This window comes from Panthera onca, chromosome D3 (assembly GCF_046562875.1).
Source record: "Panthera onca isolate mPanOnc1 chromosome D3, mPanOnc1 haplotype 2, whole genome shotgun sequence".
Taxonomy (NCBI): domain Eukaryota; kingdom Metazoa; phylum Chordata; class Mammalia; order Carnivora; family Felidae; genus Panthera; species Panthera onca.
In genome coordinates, this window is record NC_138350.1 from 23,551,072 (window position 1) to 23,575,435 (window position 24,364).

The 24,364-nt window shown below is 48.0% G+C and overlaps 1 protein-coding gene across 4 annotated transcripts in view; it reads left to right on the forward strand.

Annotated features, from left to right (window-relative positions):
* The window catches only part of TTC28 (tetratricopeptide repeat domain 28), a 630,964-nt gene that overhangs the window by 567,894 nt on the left and 38,706 nt on the right, over positions 1-24,364 (forward strand). For all 4 annotated transcript variants that reach the window (XM_078435589.2, XM_078435590.2, XM_078435591.2 and 1 more), the window contains one exon: positions 17,072-17,212. In XM_078435589.2, coding sequence (XP_078291715.1) covers positions 17,072-17,212 — 141 coding nt within the window. The remainder of the gene's footprint in view (positions 1-17,071; positions 17,213-24,364) is intronic.

Below are 24,364 nucleotides of genomic sequence, written 5' to 3' on the forward strand. Positions count from 1 at the left end.
AGAGAATCCTAAGCAGGCTCCATGCTCAGCGTAGAGCCCAACACAGGGCTTGATCCTACTTCCCTGAGATCATAACCTGAGCCGAAATCAAGAGTCGGATGCTCAACCGACTGAGCCACTCAGATGCCCCAGAAGAGACATTGTATTATAATCTTAACAACCATAGCACATATCAGAATTTACTGCTTCTGTGTATGTGTGTGTGTGTGTGTGTGTGTGTGTGTGTGTGTGTGTGTGTTTTATGTGTGTATAGATTCCTGGCAGGTAAACAATCATTTGTCTTCAGATCAACAGAAGGTTTGTTCTCTGGTAACTGTTAGATAATAGTGTGGATTACCAATCTTGAGATGATACAGGGAAAAGCAATTTCTAGAGTAATAGACAAGAGAAGCATTTCCAGAGAGAGGAGTGTATGACAGTGACTTTGGCTTTCTGATGAGAAATGCTAATACCCGCAGGGCAGTGTCAACACGGAATGCTGGAGGGGCCACTCCCTAGTGTGGATTTGATCTAGTGGGTTTGACTTCACAGTGTGTGCTTGCTGGATCACATCCCCTGTGGTTGTAAAGTCTGGAAAATGATATGAGTGCACTCACAGGGAGGGATTTTCTGAGAATAGCCTTCACATTGTCCTTGTCCTCATGGGTGATTCTAGCACCTTCCTCCAGCATGCAGCTCACATTCTTCCCGCCCATTGACTCTTGCTGGCCTACTCCCCACATGCCCCACAGGGTTGAAGGATGCCAGAGCAGCTTCTAGCTCTGCAGGAAGGCCACATAGTCCCTGAGGTCACCTTCCAGTCCCCCGCCCCCCACAGCAGGCCTCTCAGAAGTTTGCTTAAACCAAAGAGGGGGGCTTAATAAGGTTATGGGGATGAGGAGTCCCATGAAATCCAAGGCAAGCCTGGAACAGAAAAGGAAAGCAGTGGGGAGTCCCGGGGCTGCATGGGGCAGGCTCGTTCTCACCGCCACTCGGCCATCTGCTTCATGAACACTTCCTACTGCAGATGTCCAGTTTGCAGTTGAAAGTACAACACACTCCTTGCTGCCTGCTCTCAGTCCCAGAGTGGGAGAATGGCCCCTGGGCTCACATACAGCTTACTGAACTAGCCACAGGAAGTCACGCTCAGATCTCCCTGAACTCCAATGCACAAATGTTGGGGAAAGGAACCTGATTGGCCTAGCTCAGGACAGATGTCCACCTCTGGCCCAGTCAGCACTGGGGGTCCTCGGGTATGAACTTGGCACTGGGAACTCACGCCCGTGACCCTGTGGATCAGGGAGGCAGTTTATAGAATAGAATCTTTACGATCAGGGCAGATGCCCCAGTGCTGCCTAGTACGCCACCACCTTCTCTCCTCCTGAAGGAATAGCCTGCTTTCCTGCTTTAAAGCCTCACATCTCTGCTTCTGGATTTTTCTCTTATGTCAGACAATGCATGGAATAGGATGCTTTTTCTCCAGCTTCGCCTTTCCTTGTTCTCCCTAAAAGTAAGCCCAAGGCTCCTTTTATCTTAAAGGTTCACTTCTAGTCTCTATTAAAAAAAACAAACAAACAAACAAACCAGACAGTGTCTAGCAAATAATTTGCATGGGAAAATTTCAGAGGTCTCAGAAATCTTGAGTTCCCGAAGTCCCAGAGTTTCTGGGATTCTTGCTAAGTGGCTTCTGGGATAAATGGGTCTTTTTCAGCTATTGGCAGAGTGGCCGTGTAAAGCCTGGTGGGCATCCACATTACTTATCATAGGCACTTCTGTTCGTATCTTTAAGACATGCCCTGCTGTGCAGTCCTGCGGTTCTCTAACCTGGGTGCACCGGTCAGACGTGGCCTCTTGCAATCAGGAAGCCCCACATGATCATACGCAGTGGCGGCAAATCGAGTAACTCTTGCTTCCTCAAGTTTTGTCAATTACACAGAGGTCTTTGCTTTGCAAGAAGGGGCATTTTCCTGCCCCGATGTGATCCCAAGGGCTACTGGCATACGAGCTGCCTCACCGCCCTGTGCACCAGAAACCGAAGATGGGTCGGTCTCTCATGCATCATTTCTAGCTTCAGGGTTGCAAGCGGCTCGTCTTTGGCAAGGAATTGGTTATCAGTGCAAAAGAAGCCAGGAGATGCTTTCGGGGGGAGGAAGAAAGAATGAGTTAGCAAGGGGTCTCGAGACATAAATAAAAGTGTGGAGCTTCAGTCACAACTGTCAGAGTGATGACGGAGAGTGTGTACTTGGAGAGATCAGGAGGCCATACTTACAAATGAAAATCCTCTCCCGAGCCTCTTGCCAAGCCCTGTCCCTGAGAAGAGAATGGGCTCTGGCACAGCTCTGTGGTGCTTGATTCATGGGCCGTTTCCATCTCTTGGGGGAGAGCTGCATGTGAACAGCATTCTGGAGCCTGCCTGTGGCGATGGCATGATTTATATTCCCTGGAGTAGGCGGGGGCTGGGTTTCTCCTGGGGTCCCGGGAGCAGATGTTGGCAGGGCAGGTGGGCACCACAGAGAAGCTGCGGCCCACCTGCTGGACCGTCCCCTCTCAGCCCCGCTCCAGGTCCCGTGCTGTCGTCCTCTACTGACTTTAACCTTTCGCCTTCATTGTTCTCTGTGACTGAGATGATCTAAACCTCAGCCATCCACCCAACTCCATGCAGGGGCTGGGGCGGGATCCAGCCTGGACTCCGGCCAGTAGGGAAATGCCAGGTCAGGGGCCTGGAGCAAGAACAGAGACCTCTGCCTCTCTCGGAGGTCCAGGAGTAGAAAGGGCCAAGTCCGAGCCAGAAACCTTAGGCCTCAAGAGCCGCAGGAAAGAGGAGATAGTGTGGTGATCAGGCCCAGAGGGCAGGACAGATAGGCCAGCCAAGAGTCCTAAGCTGGGTCAATAGGACTGGAATGTGAGCAGAACGGGGAGAAGAGAGGTTTGGTGCATCCCCAGCTTGCCATTGCTGGGCAGCTGACTGGGTCAGGAGTGCCCCCCTCCACTCCTCCTGCCTTGCCACCTGGCTCCCATCCTCTCCCCCGAGGCCTTCTGGTCTCCCGTTTGCTGAACCGTGACTACTGGTTTTATCTGCAGAGCCAACACTTCACTGTTCCTTCTATTTCACAACACAGCCCTTGGAAGAGTGGCCAAAGCCAGGCCATGAGTCGAAGTGCTCCAGGGACTCTTTCTGCACGACCCCTGGCTATTTACTTATTCATACTCTCACCTTTATCCTCTCTCTCCCATCACCTGCCGATTGTTCATTTAGCCTCTCTCTGTGTACACACATACACACACATCTACATACATACACCACCGTGTCAATTTATTTTTTTGTGTTGCAGGGATTAGTGTGCCCATCTAGCACCTTCTCAGAGCTTTTCAGGGGCAGAGGCTTGTTTTCATTTGGAATAATCCCAGCCAAGATCTGGGCACACACTGGTCACACAATGAATGTTTTTGAGGTTGGTTGACCTGATGACCGGATGGATGAATGTGTGGCACCAAAGTGTATCTTACCTTTCTAAATCCCTCTCAGGATTTGGTGCTAGCAGGATTTATTTTATTTTATTTAAGTTTAACTTACAGTATGTACCAGCCAGGACCAAAGCAGGAACAAGGAACCACACTAATTCGAACAGGGATAATTTAAGATAAAGAATTGTTAAGTGTGGGGCACCTGGGTGGCTCAGTCAGTTAAGCGTCCAATTCTTGATCTCAGCTCAGGTTATGGTATCACAGTTGATGGGATCGAGCCCCGTGTCAGGCTCTGTGCTGACAGTGCAGAGCCTGCTTGGGATTCTCTCTCTCCTGCTCTCTGCCTCTCTGCCTCTAAATAAATGAACTTAAAAATCCTTGTAAACTGTAACAGATTAGATTAGAGGGATTCACTAGTGAAAGTATTCTAAAAAACACAGGAATCACAGATACAAGGAGCAGTCACTGCCCTTGAGGACTGAGACCAAGGAAGAGGGTCCCCACTCCAACTGAGGGCTGAGATGTGGACCTGTTTGGAGAAGTTGCTGTGGTCTCACATTAGTGGAACTTGCTGGAAATCCACCCTCAGAATTTGCAAACATATGCTCTCCAGGGTGCTGTGGAAAGGGAGATACCTTCATCTACTACAGAACCACCCAAGGAGTGGTTACCACGGGAGGCTGATGACCCCTGGGGCTGCCGCTGCTGTGTTTTGTAGAAGTGGTGCTGTGGAGAAAGCCCCCCGCCCCCGCCGCTGCAGGAACGAGGTCCTGGAGAAACCTCTGGTGGGGCAAAAGCCAGATGCCAGAGAAACTGCTTGCACCCCATGAGCTGCACACTGGAGAAGCTGCCCATGCAGAAGGAGCCAGACCCCAGGGAAGCTGCGCCTGCTTCAGGAGCCTGCTGAACCAGCACGCTGCAACCAGGAAGGCAAAACCTCTTCCTCCTCTATGTCTCTCCAGCGCCCTCTGCTGACAAAGCTCAAAACTGTGCCAGCTGGCCCTTAAATGGCCATGATCCATTATTTTGGAGCAGGCAATGAGGGATGAATTTGGAGCACAGAGGCAATAAATGGGTAACTGGCACACAGTAAAAGTTACTCTTTTGGTGTACGGTTCCATGAATTTTAATCCATATGTGGGTTTGTGTAACTGCCACCACAATCAGGATACAGAACACTTCCATCATCCTAAATAACTATTATCTTTTTCTTTAATGTTTATTTATTTTTGAGAGAGAGAGAGACAGTCTGAGCGGGGGAGGTGCAGAGAGAGTGCTCTGTTCAGACAGAAGAGAGCCTGATGTAGGGCTTGAACCCATGAACTGCAAGATCATGACCTGAGCCAAAGTCGGACACTCAACCAACTGAACCGCCCAGGTGCCCCAAATAACTATATCTTTTATAGCTCTACTGTATAACTCCCTCTACCCCTAATCCCTGGCAACCACTGATCAGTTCTTTGTCACTATGGTCTTTTCCTTTGGAGAATGTCCTATAAATAGAATCATACTATTTATATAACCTTTCAACACAGGCTTCTTTCACTCAACCTCAAGTTTTTGAGTCTTCTGTATTGTTGACTGTATCAGCAGCTCATTCCTCTTTATTACTGAGTATTCCATTGTATGGATATACTTGTTTGCTTACACTCATAGAAGAACCTTTGGGTTGGTTCCAGTTTGGGGCAATTACGACTAGAACTGCTTGAAGCATTCACTGGTTACTACCTGAGGGTTTGCAGGGTAAATAAGTTCATTTCCTCAGGAGTAGAATCTCTGGGTCATACAGTAAATATATCGTTCACTGTGTAAGAAACTTCAGAGCACGTTCCAGAATGACTATACCCTTCTGCTTCCCCCACTTGCAGTAGATGAGCGTTCCAGTTCCTCCATCTTGTCAGCACCTGATATTGTCAGCATTGTCAGTATCTTGTCGTGGTTTAAATTTGCATTTCTCTTATGGCCAAGATACCGAACACCTCTTCATGTGCTTATTTCTTACATTGTGCCATTCTTATATTCTCTTTGGTGAAGTGATCATTCAAATCTTTTGCCCACTTTTCAAAATTGAGTTGTACGTTTTCATCTTGTTGAGTTTGAAAGGTCTTTATATATTCGGGATACATGTCCTTTGACAGATATGTGGTTTGCAAATATTTTCTTTTGGTCTGTAGCTTGTCATCTTCTTCTCTCGACAGTGTCTTTCACAGAGCATAAGTTTAATTTTTATGACATCAGTTCTATCAATTATTTCCTTATGCATCATGTTCTTGTAAAATGTTGAAGAAGTCTGTCATTAACCGCAGGTCACATAGTTTTCTCCTATATTTTCTTCTAAAAGTTCTAGAGTTTTACATTTTTATATTTAGATTTGTGATTCATTTTGAATTACTTTTTGTGTAAGGTGTAAAGTTTAGTCTGAGGTTCATTTTACAGGGCTCTCTCTCTCTCTCTCTCGCTTTTTTTTTTTTTTTTTTTTTTTTTTTTTTTTGGTATGTGGATACCCAGTTGTCCCCAAGCCATTTATTGAATACTCTCCTTCCTCTACTAAATTGTCTCTACATTTTGTCAAAAGTTAATTGGCTGTATTCAGGTGTCTATTTTGGGGCTCTGTACTGTTCCATTGATCTACATGTCCATACTTTTACTAATACCACACTCTCTTTGTGACTGTAACTTTATAGTAAGTCTTAGAATCTGCCAGTCATTCTTCCAGCTAAGTTATACTTCTTGAAAAAATTATTTTTTCAAGAGAGAGCACAAGTAGGGGAGGGGTAGACAGAGAGGGAGAGGGAGAAGGAGAATCTCAAGCTCCATCTCAGCACAGAGTCCAATGTGGGCGCTTGATCTCATGACCACAAGTTCATGACCTGAGCCAAAATCAAGACACTTAACCAACTGAGCCACCCAGGTGCCCCTCCTTCAGAATTATTTTACCTGCTTTAGCTCATTTGTCTTTTTATATAAATTTTAGAATCAGCTTCTCTGTAGCTACAAAAATGTCTTGAGATTTTGACTGGAATCATGTTAAACTTGTAGATCAGTTTGGGGAAAATTGCTGTCTTTATTATATTGAATTAAAACCCATGAACATGATATGCCTCTCTGCTTATTTACATCTTTGATTTCCTTCATCAGCATTTTGTAGTTTTCAGCCTACAAATCTTATGTATTTATTTTTAAATTTTTTTAATGTTTACTTATTTATTTTGAGAGAGAGAGAGACAGAGCACAAGCAGGGGAGGGGCATAGGGAGAGGGAGAGAGAGAATCCCAAATGGGCTCCATGCTGACAGCACGGAGCCTGATCTGGAGCTCGATCTCATGAACCATGAGATCATGACTTGAGCCGAAACCAAGAGTTGAATGTTTAACTGACTGAGCCACCCAGGTGCCCCTCTTGTATATATTTTGTTAGATTTATACCTACATATTTCATTTTGGGAGCTATTATAAGTGAGATCATTTTTAAAATTTCAGTTTGGAATTGTTTGTTGCTAGTATGTAGAAATACTGACTTTTTGTGCATTGTTTTTCTTTTTAACATTTATTTGTTTATTCTTGAGAGAGAGAGAGAGAGAGAGCACAAGCCAGGGAAGGGCAGAGAGAGAGAGAGAGAGACAGACAGACAGACAGACAGAGAATCCCAAGCAGGCTCTGCACTGTCAGCATAGAGCCTGGTGTGGGGCTCGAACCCATGAACTCTGAGATCATGACCTGAGCCAAAGTTGGATGCTTAACCAACTGAGCTACCCAGGCACCCCTTGTACATTGCTTTTATATCCTCCAACTTCATGAAACTCAATGGCTTTAGTAGTCTTTTTGTATATTCCTTAGCATTTTCTACATAGACAATCATGTCTTCTTTGAATAGATACTTTCTTTTCTTCCTTTCCAATCCATAGGACTTTCGTTTCTCTTCCCTTTTTGCACTGATAAGGACTTCCAGCTCTGTGTTGAATATGAATGGTATGAACTGACATACTTACCTTGTCCCCAAGGTAAGTGTGATATTAGCTGCAGGCTTGTTGTAGTTGCTCTTTATCAGGTTGATGACATGTTCTTTTATATTGCTCATTTGCAAATTTTTATCATAAGTTGGTGTCAGATTTTGTCATATGCTTTTCTGTATCAATTGATATAAACATGTATCTTTTTCTTTAGTCTGTTAATATGGTGGATTATATTGACTGATTTTTCAAATATTGAATAAGCCTTACGTTCCAGGATTAGCCCTACTCCCCTCTGACTGTAGTGTATAATTCTTTGTATATGTTGCCAAATTCTATTTGATGATGCTTTGTTGATTGTTTTTATGTCTGTTTTCACTTGATCTATGGAATATTGGTTTGTAGAGTTTTTTTTTCCTCATGTTATCTTTGTCTACTTTTGGTATCAGGGTAATACAGGCTGCATAAAATGAGCTGGAAAATGTTCTTTCCTCTAGTTGCCAGAAGTGATTGTGTAGAGTTAGTATTATTTCTTCTTTAAATGTTTGATAGAATTTACCATTGAAGCCATCTGGACCTGGATGTCATTTTGGATAGTTTTCAACAATGAATATAATTCTTTGGTAGTTGTAAGACTATTCAGGTTATCTGTTTTATTTTGGATGAGTTTTAGTGGTTTGCGGTTTTTGAGTAATTAGTCCATTTCATCTAAGTTGTTGAATTCATATGTGTAGAGTTGTTTGTAGTATTCTCTTATTATCCTTTTAATTTCCTTGAGCTCACTAGTTAGGTTTCCTCTTTCATCTCTGACATTGATAATTTTTGCATTCCCTCTCATATACTTGGTCTATCTGGACAGAGGCTTATCAATTTTATTGATTTCTTTTAAAGAGAACCAACTTTTTGTTTCATTGATTTTTTTTTTAAAGATTTGTTTTAGGGGCACCTGGGTGGCTCAGTCAGTTGAGTGTCCGACTTCAGGTCAGGTCATGATCTTGCAGTTTGTGAGTTTGAGCCCTGTGTTGGATTCTGTGTCTCCCTCTCTCTTTGCTCCTCTCCCACTCGCACTCTGTTTCTGTCTCTTTCTCGAAAATAAATAAAACATTAACAAAAAAATTTTTAAGGTTTGTTTTCCTCTTTCAGTTTCATTGATTTCTGCTCTTTTTTCCCTCTTGTTTGGTTTGTTTTGCTTTTTTTCCCCCTAGTTTCTAGAAAGCTCAAGTTTAGATTATTAATATCAGATCTTTTTTCTTTTTTTGTTTTACATTTTTAATTTTAAGTAGGCTCCATGTCCAATGTGGGGCTTGAGTTCATGACCCTGAGATCAAGAGTCACATGTTATACCAACTGAGCTAACCAAGCACCCCCAGATATTTTTTTCTAATATAAACACTTAATGCTATAAAGGTAACTCTAAGGCTTTATATATAGCCCACAGATTTTATGTTGTATTTTCAGTTTTGTTCAGCTAAAAATATTTTTTAATTTCCCTTAAGTCTTCTTTGACAGTTATTTAGAAGTGTTGCTTAGTTTCCAAGTGTTTGGAGATTTCCCTGTTATCTTTCTTTTCTCACTTTCAAATCTAATTGCATGGTGGGCAGAAGCCATGTTTTGCAAATTTTCAATTATTTTAAATTTGTTAAGGTCTGTTTTACCACCCAGGGTATGGCCTATCTTGGGGAATGTTCTGTATGCATTTGACAAGAATTTATATTCTGCTGTTATTGGGTGTAGTGTTCTCTAAATGTCAGTTTTATTCAGTCAGTTGATGATGTTGTTCAATTCTTCTATAATTTTGTTGATTTTCTGTTTACCAATTCTGTCAGCTAGTGAGAAAAGTATGTGGAAAGCCTCTGCCAATTCAGCCACTTCTTTCAGTTCTGTCAGTTTTTGCATCATGTATTTTGAAACTCTGTTGATAGGTAAATACACACTTAAAATAATTTTATGTTCTTGGTGAGTTGGATCTTTTGTCATTGTGTAATACTCCTCTCTATTCCTGGTAATTTTCTTTGCTCTGAAGTCTAATTTGATCTTCATATACATAACCATTCCAGCTTTGTTGTTTTTTAATTTTTTTAACATTTAGTAATTTTTGGGAGACAGAGAAGGAGTGTGAGCAGGGGAGGGGCAGAGAGAGAGGGAGACACAAATCTGAAGCAGGCTCCAGGCTCTGAGCTGTCAGCACAGAGCCCAACTTGGGGCTCAAACCCACAAACTGTGAGATTATGATCTGAGCTGAAGTTGGATGCTTAACTGACAGAGCCACCCAGGCACCCCAGCTTTGTATTGAATAGTGTTTGCATGGTATATCTTTTTATATCTTTTTACTTTTAACTTACCTATATCATTTTATCCAAAGTGAATTTCTTGTAGAAGCATTTAATTGGGTCATATTTTTTAATTCCATTCTGTTGATGTCATGTTTAGACCATTTATATTTAATATAATTATTGATACCTGTTGATTTATGTATGTCATATTAATATTTGTTTTGTTTTTCAATTTACATTACTCTGTTTTCATTCCTCCTTTTGGGTTACTTGAACTTTTTTAAAAAACCTATTGTAATGTATCTCTTATATCTTTGACTAGATCTCTTTTTATAGCTCTTTAATGGTTGCTCCAGAGATTATAATATACATACTTTTCACAGTCTGCAAGCTCTATACTATTGATATTTTATTAATTCAAGTGAAATGTAGAAATCTTACCACCATGGAGTGACCTTTCCCTCCACCCTCATCTTGCATTTGTCCTGTATACTGCATCTACATACATTAAGATTCCATCGAACAGTGTTAGGAGAAGAATAGTCTATTATATTTACTCAGACATTTAATATTTGTTACTCTCCCTTCTTCCCTGATGTTCTTTGTTTCCTTCTGGTATCATTTCCCTTCTGTCTGAATAAGTTTCTTTAACAATTATTTTAGTGTAGGTCAGTTATTAATGAATTCTCTTACTTTTTGTATTAGTTATATATTGCTGAATAACAAATTCCCAAAAATTTAGTGGCTTAAACAATAAAAATTTATTATCCCACCATTTCTATGGGTCAGGACCCTGGCATGGCTTAGTTTGGTCCTCTGTTTCAGAGTCTGTCTTGAGGCTGTAATCAAAGTATCAGTTACAGTTGAGGTTTTGTCTAAATGCTTGACTGGAGAAGAATCCATTTCCAAGCTTACCTGATTATTGGCAGCATTTATTTCTTTTTAGCCTGTTGGACTGAGAGTCTCAGCTCCTTCCTGGCTGTTGCCAAACACTGTGCTGGATTACTTGCCATGTAGTCCTTCCCAACATGGCTGCTTACCTCAGCCGTGTACAAACCAAGAGGCAGTAGAAGTTAGAGTCTTACATAACATAATCACAGAAGTGACACCTATCACTGTGCCATATTCTGTTGGTTAGAGGAAAGTCATAGGTCCTTCCCACCCTCAGGGAGGGGATAGATTGCATAGGCATGAACAAGAGAGTATGTCTGTAACCTCCAGGTGCCAGTTTTCCTTCATCTGAGAATGTTTTTATTTCACTATCGTTTATGAAGGATATTTTCACTGGACATGGAATTCTAGGTTGGTCATTCTTTTTTTTTTTTCAACATTTAAAAAATAAATTTCCATTTCCTTCTGAGTATCCACGGTCTCTGATGAGAAATCCTCAGTTGTTTGAATTATTATTTTCCCTATGCATAATGCATATTTTATCTCTGGTTGCTTTCAAGATTTTTTTTTGTTTGTCTTTAGTTGTCTGCCATTTAATATGATGCATCTGGTCATGCATTTCCCTCGGTTTATTCTGTTTGTGGTTCACTCAGCTTCTTGATCTGTAGATTTATGTCTGACACCAAATTTGGGGAATTTTCATTCATTATTCCCTCCATGTTTTTCTGCTCTACACTTTCTCCTCTCATTCATGGGCTCTGAATACATAAACGTTAGGTCTTTTGGTATAGAACCACAGGTCCCTTGGGTTTGTCCATTTTACAGAAAACAAAACAAAACAAACACAACTCTTTTTTTTCTACTGATCAGATTGGATCATCTCTATTGCTTTTCTATCTTTAGGTCCATCGATTTTCTTCTCTTATCTCCATTCTGCTATTGAGCCCCTACTGTGAGATTTCATTTCAGCTATTTGTTTTTAGTTCCAAATTTTTCATTTGCTCCTTCTTTTTTTAAAAAAAATTATTATTATTATTTTTAAGTAGGTGCCATGCCCAACATGGGGCCTGAGCTCACAGCCCTGAGATCAAGAGTCGTGTGTTCTACCAACTGAGCCAGCCAGGTGCCCTTCATTTGCTCCTTCCTAATAGCTCATGTGCTTTGTTGAGATCTTCTTTCTTGCCATCTTTGCAAGAGTCTTGCCCTTATGTGTAGCACTATTAAATAGTTGCTTTAAGGTCTTTAGCAAACAGTTCCAACATTTGTGTTATCTTAGCACAATTCCAAAAGGCATCTGGTGATTGCTTTTTCCCCTGCAAGTTGAGATTTTCCTAGTTATCCAGATGCTGAGTAATTTGGGATTATATCCCAGACATTTTGAATTATGTTATTGAATTGTGTTAAACTCTGGGTCTTGTTTGACTCCTATGGAGGATATTGGTGTTTTTGTTTAGGTAGGCAGTTGGGATTCAGGTCATAAGCTCTGACCAGCTTTCATTGTAAATTCCATTTTCAAAGTTTTTACCATGCTCCTCAAGTCTGCCCCACAGGTACACTGTTTAGTGGCCTGTTCAGGAACTGGGCAGCGGCCCATCTTGTGTTTAGGTTCTCATAATCTTTAGGGTCAGATCTATACATGTGCAACTTGGGGTGAATCCAGGAATTCATAAACAACTATATGTGTTCCCTTTCCTCAATTCCTCCCTGTGTTGTCACCAGTGGTTTTCAATTCCCCAGGGCTCTTCTTTTTAGCCCACTCATCAAAAAGCTGGAGCTTTATTTACACTGTCACCCCACCCCTTCGCTACACCTTTCCTGCAGGGCCTTTCACATCATGGACCGAGGGTCAGTGGGGGAAAGGAAGAGAAAAAGCAGAGGGGTTACCCTGCCCTTATGGGGCCACATTTCCTCTGGTTACACCCAAAGTTTTCCTTTCCCTTAGGGTTGGACTCCTTCCCGCCCCCGCTGCTGCTCTCACTGCCACTACTAACTCAGGAACGTTTGTGGCCTAGAACATGAGAACAGAGATGAGAGAATAAGAAAAAGGGGTGGCTTTTTTCTGTTCTCTCTGAGTAAGAAATATAGGGCTCCTCCCAGAGCTTTGTCTGTTCCCACTGATGCCCACTTCTGTGTTTGGGGCTGCATGGAGACCTGTCTGAGGGATTCCAGAGACAGAACAATGTGAAGCTCCCTATTGATTTGGTGGCACTTTAGTTTCTGGCCTTCTTCCCCAATCTGCCTGATATTATTTACTTTTCACATTCCTCAGATAGCTGTTTCATGCAGTCTATCCATGGTTTAGAGTTGTATCCAGCAGGAAGGATGGGGTGGAATGTGCTTACTCTGTTTTACCTGGAGCCAGAACCCAGTATAGCAGGATATTTATAAAAAATACTTAGTAACATTTGTTGAGTGAACAAATGAATGAGACATCAGAGAGTTGATCTTGACCTCTCCCCTGAGCACCAGACCTGGATTTCCATAGCCTACAGGCATTCTGGAAGGAAGTGTCTAAATAACTGAGTCAACATCTGTCTACTTGGCGTCACCAACTACCCTTCTTGTCTGCATGTTCAGCATGTCCAAACTGAACCCACTCCTCTTCCCCCTAAGACCAACTTCAACTTTCAGTTTCTCCATTTGCCACCAGTTGCCCATCCGCCATATTGTAACTGCTACTTGTCCCTTCCGTGAGTTGCCCAGGCAAATAAGTTCTCTTTCTGGTAACATTTCTCCTGTCAGTTTAGCCTTGCCACCCTAGTTCATATGTCTGGACTAACGGGGCTGGCCCAACCACAGGGCAAGCCAGAACCATGTTGGTGACAATATAGAGAAACAAAAGTGGGGGGAGCCAGCCCAGACAGTCTGTTTCTACAGGGAACAGAGGCTTAGAGCAGAGGAAGGAGCTCCTATCAAGATTTCAGAGCCCAGAGCTCTATGGAAAACTCGCCTCACCTGGCTTGTTGAAGCCCAGGCACCTTAATGTATTAGCACAGTAGCTCCCAAGAATGGGGCTTCTGGTGGGTTCCCAGGGCTGATCAGGCTTCAGTGAGCTTAACCCTGGGCCTTCAGGGCTGCTTCTGAGTGGGTGCTGGTAATAGCCACCCAACTATCCCACATTCTCCTCTCTGGGCCTGTTGACTGTCTCCCAAAAAAGCAGCCCTGAGCCCATCACCCCATGTTCAGAGGCCTGGGCTGACAGTTCTCAACTGCCTTCCAAGTTCCAAGCCCTCCACCATTTATTCCTCCTCCTCTCCCACTCGTACCCTCTGCTCCAGCTCAGCTGGACTATCTCCTTGGCCCCAAAGAGTCCCCACACTACCTTGTCTCCACACCTTTGCTCATCCCACTTTCTGTGCCAGGAAGCACTCCCCCCAAGTCTTTACCTACCAAAGTTGTATTCTTCAAGATGCCTCTCAGCTGCAGCAGATTCTTTTATGCCCTCCCTGTCTTGGTCGTAGGCTGGTACCCTCCATGTGCTCCTTCATAGTCCACCTTAGCCGGTAGCCACTAGTCATATGAGCTTGTAAGTGCCTTGAAGACAGGTGTGGTGTGACCCTCCTTTGTTTAGCCTCTGCAGTCCTTGCACATGGGTCCTGCCCAGTAATCTGTGGAGTCAGAGTGAATGGAATCAGACTAGGTGACGTGCCATCTCTAGAAGGTCTCTCAGAGAGATGGGGGGTGGCGGCGGTGACTGTGACATGAAGGCACTCTTGGGATCCCTGCTGTAGAGACGAGGCTTGTTTTGTAAATGGAAGAGTCCTTTGTCTGTGACATCGCCTGTTTGTTTTTCCCTTCGGTGTTAATACTCTGAAGGGTCAGAAAATAGGAAACAACCCCATTAAGCATGAGATTCTGAGGGCTCTGTCTGCGGCTGACAGCAAGAGTGGAACTGCAAGATAATGGAGGCTGATACTGGTTCCGGCCAATTCTTCTCCCTTTTGCAAAGCACCGAATGACAAGCAGATTTCTCAGCTCCAAGCAGGCAGTCGCATTCAGATGATGAATGTGTCCCTGGACAGAGGAGCTTGTTGAGTGATATTTACCAGGGTCTGTGCGAAGGGCCCTTGGCCCCCAAGGGAGCATTTCAAACCTTCAGCTGCTCGCCTGTTCAGCTGCTGCCCGTGGGCGGAGAGAGGAATGAAATCTCACTCCCTGCTCTCCAGCAGGGTGGAAGCCAGGGTGATTTGTTTAGGTGCTCAGATGGTTCCTGCTTTCTCTTGCTTCCCATATTCACCCCTGCCCCCACCTAGCCAAACGCCAGCTGGGAGGGACAGGCCTGGAGCCTTAGAGGGGAGAGGATGAGTGGGGAAGGCGACACCTAAGACCTGGGTTCACGCCTGGCTCTACCACTTGGGGCTCTTTGGCCAAGTTCCTTGGCTTCTCTGAACTCAGTCATCTCAGAAGTAAGTTGGGGACAACAAGAGCCATGTCACAGACAATAAAATGGAAACTACTTTGCATATTAAAAAGTGCTCTCTGGCTTACCCCATTCATTCATTCACCAGTTTCTTGTTGCATACTCATTGCATGCCCGGCCCTGTGCTGGCTTTGAAGTGCTGTCCAGATAGTGTGCACCCGGAAGGAAAGCGGGCTAATGGCCGTACCAGCTGTTGGCATGGTTCTGGGGCGAAGCCAAGTAGCTGGCCCGCAAAGCATACCTCTGTGCTGTCTTTGAAGACTGTTCCACTTTTGACACCTTTAGGGCTTCAGTCCTTGGGAACCTTTCCCAGGGACCAGGCCTTTGCACGACCTTCCGTAAGGAACATGGCTGAATCGGGGCTCTGGTGCCTAATTACCGGCTGTTAGTGTGGGTTCTCCAGAGAAATAGAACGAATAGGGCAACACACACACACACATGCACACACACACACACTCAAGAAATTGGCTCACATGGTAAGGAAGGCCGAGAAGTCCCAAGATCTGCCATCAGCAAGCTAGGGACTCAGGAGAGCCAATGGAGTAAGTTCCAGTCTGAGTCCAGGTCTGAAGGCAGGAGAAGACTAATGGCCCAGCTTGAAGACAGTCAGGGAGAGATGGAATTCTCTCTTACTCAGCCTCTGTGTTCTGTTCAGGCCCTCAGTGGATTGGACGGGGCTCCCACACGGTGGCCAGGGCAGTTTGCTTTCCTCAGTCTTCAGATTCAGATGTCAACCTCATCCAGAAACACCCCCACAGATACACCCAGAGTCATCCCGGAGGGACCCAGTCAAGTTGGCCCATCACACCAGGCTTAACATTCACACAGAGCATTCAGGCTCTTCGGGCAGCTTCTCACACTGTGTGACTCCATAACGACCCAGTGAGGGGCTCATTGCCCTTCCTGTCATGACATTCTGATGTCACAGGTTCACCAGCCTGTTTTAAGCAGGTCAAGTTCACCTTAAACCCACATGTTGATGTGCAGAGCCTGTTCCCTCTGGGTGCCGGGATGCCCATCCCTCTCTAGGCCCCACTTCTGCAGCATTGAGAGGTTTGTGCCTGCCGGCTGTCTTCTTCCTCCAGGGCCCTGATGCCCTCCTCTCTTCCACCCTGGTTCTTAGTCAGCAGGAGACCTCAAACAGAGTCATTGTCTGGGCAGCACAAAGTCTGAGTGTGACTCTTATGCTAAGGCGGGCAGGCAGGGCTGCTGTATCAGCCTCAAGGCCCTGTGAGGTGTGGCGACACCTGTGAGGTGTGAGGGGGACAGGCCCCAGATGGGCAGATCTGGGCGCTGCCTCAGATGCACTCGCTCCTTCGCCCACTTTCTGGGTCACGTTGGGCCACAAGTACTCAGCATTTACAGTTCATAAGCCTTTTGTCATTTTAATCGTGCTGATGAATTGAGGCACTCCTGGGTATTTCTGTTTATTTAAAACCCATTGTAGATGTTCTATTGCAGTCTGTCATAGGGGAAATATGAATTTATTAATTTGAAAATTGCAGTCTCCTCATGGTGAGCTTGCAAAATGGGCCCCAATCAGCAACGCTTCTCAAGCCTCCATTTCAAACAGTGCCCGCTCTGCCTGGCATTATAGCCACTTGTACGTGTATCCGTCTTCTTGCGGGGAAATCGCCTTTTCAGGCCACGTGTCCCGTAGGCCCGGCATGGTGCCTGGCGCACGTGAGGCTCTCAGTTACCATTTCTGGAATGGGCTAGACCGGAACGTGGGTTGGGGAGTTTGCACACCGCCACACCCACCCGGGCTCTGCTCCGGCTGTTGAGCGCTTTCGGGTGTCTGTTGGATGCCGGGAGCGCGACACTGGTTCAGGCACAGCACCTACTGTCGATAGAGCTCACAGCCAAGTTAGGGTGACAGCCAGCAACGACCAACCACAGTGCATCTTGAGAAGCCCTAGATGGAGGAGGGAAGAGGGCCACAGGGACACCGAGGGGGCACTGGGCAATGCCGCCTCAGGGAGGCCCTGAGTACCAGGCCTGCGCGGGGCAGGGAAGTGGCACGGGCCCTCGAGCAGACTTCCACAGCTGAGCGCGTCTTTCTCCGATTGGCTGACCCCGCGATTTCCCTTGCAGGCCCTGTGCCAGCAGTGAGACAGAGAGCGAAGCCGGAGACCTCACGGACCAGCAGTTTGAAGAGATGAACAACAAGCTCAACTCGGTTACCGACCCCACTGGCTTTCTGCGGATGGTTCGCCGCAATAACCTCTTTAACAGGTGCGTGCGGGCTCTGTCCTCCAGCCCGGTTGCAGGATCACACGGACGCTCCTTCCGGCCGGTTGGGCTTCTGGCCCGTGTCATGAGTTTCCAGTGAGTTTCCACAGCCCCGCGCTCGTCAGGGCCTCGGGGCCACAGCAGCACCTCTGGGTCGAGTGAGGAAACAGTGACAGGCTAGATGTGAGAATCTGCGTTTGTGTGGGATGGGAGGCCCCTCTTCACATAGCAGAGAACCACCCGGCCGCCCAAACAGCAGGCAGAAGCCACACAGAGCAGAGCCACCTACTTCTGGGCCACTTTTGTCGGTAACCTGTGGGCCAGACGCCGGAGATCGAGGGGAGCCACGGAGAGCAGGGATGCCAGCCTTCCTGGGGGAGAACTTGTCCAGACCCCAGCCCACCCTTCCACCCTGACACCCAGTCTCTCCAGTACTTGACCAAATAGGGCTTGAAACTGCCAACCCGCATACCCCCATCTTTTCATCATGGGTAATAACTGAGCTACATCCAGATAAATGGGGCCAGGCAGTTGGGCGGTGAGGGGCAACTGTCCTGTTTTCATTTGGTTGCCCAGCCACAGTCAGATAAACTTTTCCAGAAAGACATCCCAGACACTTGGGTCCCTGCCACAGCCTTGACTTTAAAGGGCAGCAGGTCGAGCCTGGAACGCAGGAGGGAAGTGACTGTACCCTGCCTGGAGGCCCTGCTCTGTGGGCTGTGGTGTGCCCTGTCCGCTCCTGCTGCAGGCCCTGGTTTCCTCCCGTTATTGTGCTGTCGGGGTGACAAATGTGTGTTTACTTTCCCAGGGGCTTGCTGAATGGGATGGAAGCCAAGGGCCAGGGATGTAGGAATTGGCAGCTTGGTTGAAGGAGACTACAACTTTAAGCTGGTTCATTGCCCCGTCCTTTTAGTTTCGTGTAGGGACATAGCCAGGTGGGAGGAGGCAGGGGACCGGGCCTGGGCTCATGTCACCTTCTGCCAGGGTCTCCGCCTGGGAAGCAGGTGACTCTTGACTGCCAGGCGTGGCCATCGTGGTTGGGGACCACGGCGTGAAGGGCTCAGGTTCTGCTTTTGCCGCTCGCCAGCTGTGTGAACACTGTCAGGCCGTTTCCTCATCACCGGAACGGGGACAGGCTTTCTACCTTGAAGGGTTCCCTTAACATGGGTACTAAAGGAGCTAACGTATAAATAACATACTGACAGACTTCCTAATGCATAGGAGGTGCCATACACCTGCTGGCTGTACTGTTTTGAGTAAAGTGGGAAGGACAGTGCTAAGCTTGAATTCCTAAGATAAGGTGGGGAGATAAACTTGGGAAGGGATGAGATTTGCGTGCAGCAGGTGGGGGCCACCTAGGGCTGTGGCCTCACCTCCTCTTCCTCTTCCTCTTCTGATGGCACCTCATGTCTTTCACGTGAGAGAATGCCAAAGGCAGGCCATCAGGCATCCGTGGCCGGCCTGATCACAGGCCCGCCAGCGGTCGGGAGCCCCTCGTCCGGGGCTTTGGGCGTATGTTAAGAAAGGGGTCAGACCAGGTATACCTGAGATCCTAGTTCATCATCCCTGGGTGTGAAGTGGTGTGAATTGTGGATCATGGAGCTGATCGTTTGGGAAAATGGTTTTTGTCCTTCAGATCTGTTCTGACATGGGTCCTATGAGCACAATCAATACTGTGGATTAATTTGTGGGTTCATTTAAACAATGCAATCTCAGCCTCGGGCTGGGTGGGGAGCCTGGACCTCACTGCCCACTGCTCTACGCTTAGTTCCCTCAGCAGCATCCACAGATACTTCCGATTCTCACCTTCTAGAGGTTTCTGAGGGCAGATTGCATGAGGGAGACAGCCTGTGTTTGTTCAGCTTCCACGCAGCAAGCCCATGAGGCCTAGGACAGTTTGCCATGCCAGGTCCCCTCTGCCGCCCCCCCGCCCCCCGATGCACCCGGGAAGGAGGCTCTGGCTTCCATCGAAGGGGAGCAGAGCTAAGGGAGGGACCACAGAGGCCAAGGTGTCCTTGTCAGCTGGAGCAGCGCAGGCCCTTGCGTGCATCCAGTCCAGCCTTGCATTTCACAGCTGAGGGGCACACGTGGGCCAGGGGCTGGAGACCTGCGCAGGAGCAGTGCCAAAGCTGGATTTCAGGTCACTCCTCCCAGCTGCTCTGCCAGCCCGCAGCCCCCACACATTCCTTGCACCTCAACGGCTGCCGTGTGCCCTGCCCTGGGGTCCCAGGCCTTCCTCTCTGCCCCTTCCATGTCCAGCAATGTTATTGAGGAGGTGAGCTGGTTTGTCTCTGAACAGAAACGGCTAAGAAGTGGCTTTTCTGCAGACGCCTGATCCTGACTAAGGGCTTGCAGAGTGCTCCCTTCCCCACTCTCCCCGCCCCCCCACCCCAGGAGCCCGCAGAGATGAAGTGGAGGCAGCCATGTGTGTGGGGCCTTGTGCACTGGGGCAGCACCAGCTCCCCTCGCCGGGGCTCTCCGGCTCGGTGATTCGTGGGCTCTTTGGCCTTTTTGTTCCGGGATGGCTTGCTGGCCTGGTTTGGCAACGAGGCTGCCACGGCTGGTGCAAGTCACGTGAGACCTGCCATCAGAGTCTTCTCTCTTGCCTCCCCAGGACTGGCTCTTTGTTCTGTCTTTGAGTTTGAGGTCTCCATACCCACTGTTTTTCTCGTTGCCTGTGCACTTTGGTAGAAAACACTGCTTGAGCGCAGGGCAGGGACCACTAACGAGAAAAAAGGAGGACTCTTCTCTTGTTTAGCACCCTGACCCTGGTGCAGGCCCACACGACGAGCTGCAGGCCTCAGAGAGGCTGCCCCTTATCCTGCAGAGTGTTCTGGAACTTATGCTGAAGACTGGAAGGCCAGTGCCCATGTGCGTGTGGCGGGGGGTATGTGTGTATGAGGAGTGTGTGTGCATGCGCGTGTATACACGTGTGTGTGCACATACACACACACACATATATGTGGGGCCGAACCTGGGAGCAGTCGGATCACAATTGCTACAGGAAAGCGGAGGAAGAATTGGACAGCTTTCGACTGCATTATGGATTCAAGGCCCAAGGGCAGTGCCTTGGCATTGAAGGTGCACCCATCCAGGATCAATGAGGACAGGTCTCCCAGAGAGGAATGTCCTCCTTTCTGTTGCTACCATTGGTATAGTGTGCACCATATGTCTTTACTTTTCCACATGTATGGCTGTGTGTGACACGGTGTGCCAAGGGGCTTCCCTGTTGTCCAGAGATGAGTGGCTAGAGCCTAAACAGTGGACAAAGAAGTGTTAAGTGTCCTCATTCTAGAGATAGGTGCCACAAGGCGCCAGGGCCCTCCCTCAGGTCTCTGCAACCTCTAGCCAGCACCCTAGCCACGCACCCACTGCCTCTAAAAGAAGACGGGTAGGGGAATTGGCAAGTGAGGGTCCTGGGCCTGGTCAGAGTGCCCCAAGAGAGTCCCTCACAAAGGCTGGGTTCCTGTAAAGAAGAGGAGAGGTGTCACCATCCCATAGAAACCAGCCCCCTGTGACTGTCAGGGCAGGAAGAGGAGAGCCTAAAGGAAGGCCCTGGCAAGAGTGGGCAGGCCATGGTGTGGTCTGCACGGCCATATCTAGTGTGGCTCTGGCACAGGCCTTTTCCGATGGGTATATCACGTGGACTCGGCCACTGAGGGGCTGCCTGCTGGGCAGAGGACCTCAACAGTGAGAGTCACGGGCTGTGCAGCCTGGGGCAGCACTGGGGGACTGCCCCCCCCCCCAGATCTGACTGCCCCATGTTGGGGACAGGGAGTCACCTGGAGGGGCATCAGCAGCACTTGATTCCTCCCCCACCCCCGCCCTCAACCCCAGAGAGTCAGACCTTGGCAGTGGGGAGGGAGGAGGGCTCCAGAGCCTGCCCTGCCCTTCAACTTCATGAGCAAAAGCCTGGTCTGCGGGGGAGATGAGATGGGATGAGATGTGCACTGGACAAGAGGCTGGGGACCACTTCTGCCCCAGATTCCTAGAGGCCTGGGGAAGAGCAGGGACCGGAGAGGAAGAAAGCTGACTCTGCAAGGTCAGCCCAGTCAGTACACCGGAGAGTGCACAAACCCATGTTTCTCTGCATCTGTGTCATGCATGGGTCTGCATGGACATGTGCTTACAGTTCTTTATAAGCATCCATATCACACCTGCCTCCGGCACCGCCCTGAAGCAGGCCGCAGCAATGCCACAAAGGTCTGCAGCAGACTGGGAGGCCCCGTACAGACGGCGTTCTGGTTATGCCTGTGTTCCGTACGCCTGGGCATTTTTCTGTGGTGCAGCAGAGTGGGGGGTGGGGAGGGGACTTAGGGCTCTGGGGCTAGGCAGACCTGGATTTGGGAGCTTTTATTGGTGGGTGACCTTGAGCCTTTTATTTTTCCATCTGGAAAATGGCGATGACAGTGGGAGTTGTCAGGAGGATGCCATCAGTGAGGTGATAGACAGATCTGCTGTGTAGTAAGCCGTTTCTTTCTCTCCTCACCTGGGTCTGAGGTTCCTATGGCACCAAAGGCCCATTTTGTGTGTGTGTGCGTGGTGGTTGGGGTGGGGGGTGGTGAATTGAGTCTCCACCCTAGAACCTGACTGGATAGCTTGATGCTTCCTTCCCTTACAGCCTCTCTCTGGCCCCCAAATACCAGAAAGACTGAATAAATGATGCAGACCCAATGAAATGTCTATTATAGCCACAGCCCTGACCTTGAGCCTCGAGGTTCCAAACTCGCAGCTTCTGGCTGGTGTCCCGCCAGCCCTGCCCTCTGCTCTTTGGTGGTGGCCCCGTGACTCTGGGCCAGGACTCTATTCTGCTCTCTTGCTGGCACCAACAAGGGGGCTGAGCATTCTCCCCAACTCTGAGCTGGGCCAGCCCCTCTGTATCTCCCCCTGCCCAGAGGCCTTCCTGCCAACAGCTGTTGCAGAGGTGGGTCTCGTCAGCAGGCCTCAAGCAGGAGCCCCTGTCCTGGCGTCCAACTGAGTGGTAGGCACAGCTAGCCAGCCCTCCTCGAGGCCCCTGCCTGTCCAATTCCACTGCCGCGAAGCATCTGCCAGGTTAACACATGGGCCCCCCACGCCCCAGTCTGTGCTTCTCCGCAGGCGGCACAAATACAAGTGAGGTGCCACTGTGACATCTGGAATGCTCTACCAGAAGTCACTGTACAGTGATGCCTACCGGGTAGTGACAAGTTTATTCAAAAATGCAAAAGGATTCCCCGCAGGTTGCCCCTAACCATCAAGCTTACCAATATATAAGGCACAATTTAATTTATAAATGTTTTGTCACTCGTTTATTCATTTTCTTATTCCAGGACTTACTTAAGACAGTTTTACCAAAATATACAAATGCCACCAGATCATAGAGAAATAAATGGAGGAGAACAGCACGAGGGAGGGAAATTAAAGGTAGAGGAAGGGGAATAAAAATTATATATGGAACGTGTGCCAAAGCAGAGAGGCCAGCCCAGCCAGTGTTGGCCCGGCCCCGGCCCGACCCCGACCCAGACTGACCGACTCACGGTCTGGTGTTAGCAGAGTCCTCAGGTGCTTCATACGGAAGTGCTGCTCCAACTTTGCCTGAAGCCCATGCCCAGTGCGGTGCTGAGGCTGAGCCTTCCTAGGGGCTCCTCCTACCTTCCCAGTAACCGCTAGGCCACCCCCCTGCCCGCACACCCCCTGGGGAACTCTCTTCCCAAATGCAAGTCACTGCCAAGACCTGCCGGGTCAACCCTGTAACATTTATGGTCTCCATCCCTCTGTCTGTTCCCACTGCCATGACCCTTCCTGGGGGCTCCCTGTCCCCCTGAGATGGCTATTTAATGCAGTCCTAGGGGCATGCTTGCAAGGTTGCCATTACTCAGCAGTTAGTGGCCCAAGTCTCCCACCCTGTCAGCGCAGAGCTGGGCTTGGCCCTCTCGCCGTCTGAGCCCCCATTGCCCATGCTACTGCCCTCACCACCCACCCAGCCTGCGGGCCGCTGGTCTTCGCTGTCCTGCTCTGGCTGGAGCTCATGTTCTGAATAATCACCTTCTCTCTTGGGGTCCCAGGGGACTGAAGTGGCAGGGTTTGGTCTTTGAGTCCTCATGGCCCGGCCTTGCCATCATTCCCACCTCCCACTGCATTCTCCAGTACCCTCTGTCCTAACCTGAAGGGACCCTGGCCCTGCCCCTTCTCACCTCAGGACCTTAGCTTGGGCATGGGACATGGCCAGGGAAGGCTTTCCCCTGAGGTGCTGTCTCCAGCAGCCCTATTCACAAATCCATCTTGGGTTGCCCTAACTAGAATACTTTTCTCCTTCTCTGAAATTCCCTGGCACTCTATCTGTCGAGAAAGGAGCCACCGCCTTTTGCCTTGTGTTTTAGTTACGAATATCCGTGTCCTGTCACGACCCAGGCCCCATGCTCCTCCAAGGCTGGATCACATCTGATTTCTCTCTTTATCCCCTGGGGCACCTCACCACCTGCCTTATGTTCAGTGGGTGCAGGTACTTGTTTATTTGTGGAAGGAAGGGAGGGAGGAAGGAAGGAAGGAGGGTGGGAGGGAGGAAGGAAGAATGGGTAGAAGAAGGAGAGAAGGAAGGGAGGGAGGAAGGAAGGAAGGAAGGAAGGAAGGAAGGAAGGAAGGAAGACCAGCCAGGATTGAGACAGACATTAACTGCTAACAATAGTGATGATGATGATGATGATGATAGTGACGAATGCCTGTTGATTACTTCCCAACACTGTGCTTAGTGCTTTACATGTATTATCTTAGTCAATCCCTACAACAGCCATGAGGGGTACAATTGCAACCCCTTTTTACAGATGAGGGCCCTGAGGCTCAGAGAAGCTAAATTAGTTGCTCAAGGTCACGCAGCTAGTAAGTAACAGAGGCAGCATTAGGATCCACATCTGTCAGTCTCCAGAGACAATGCTCATGTCCCCAGATCACCACCCATCTAACACCCCTACCACATGATCACTGCCTTTGCTTAAACTCCTCCAGTGACAGGGAGCTCACTACCTACGGAGGTAGTACTTTCTGTCTTTGGACGATACTAATATGGCCCTGGAGGTTTTTTATGAGCTAGTAGGTGAGACTTCATAGGCTTGTTAGGTGCAGGGGAGGCAGACAGGTTTGACTCACAAACTGTATGAGGGCAAGGTCCTCTGGAGAAGA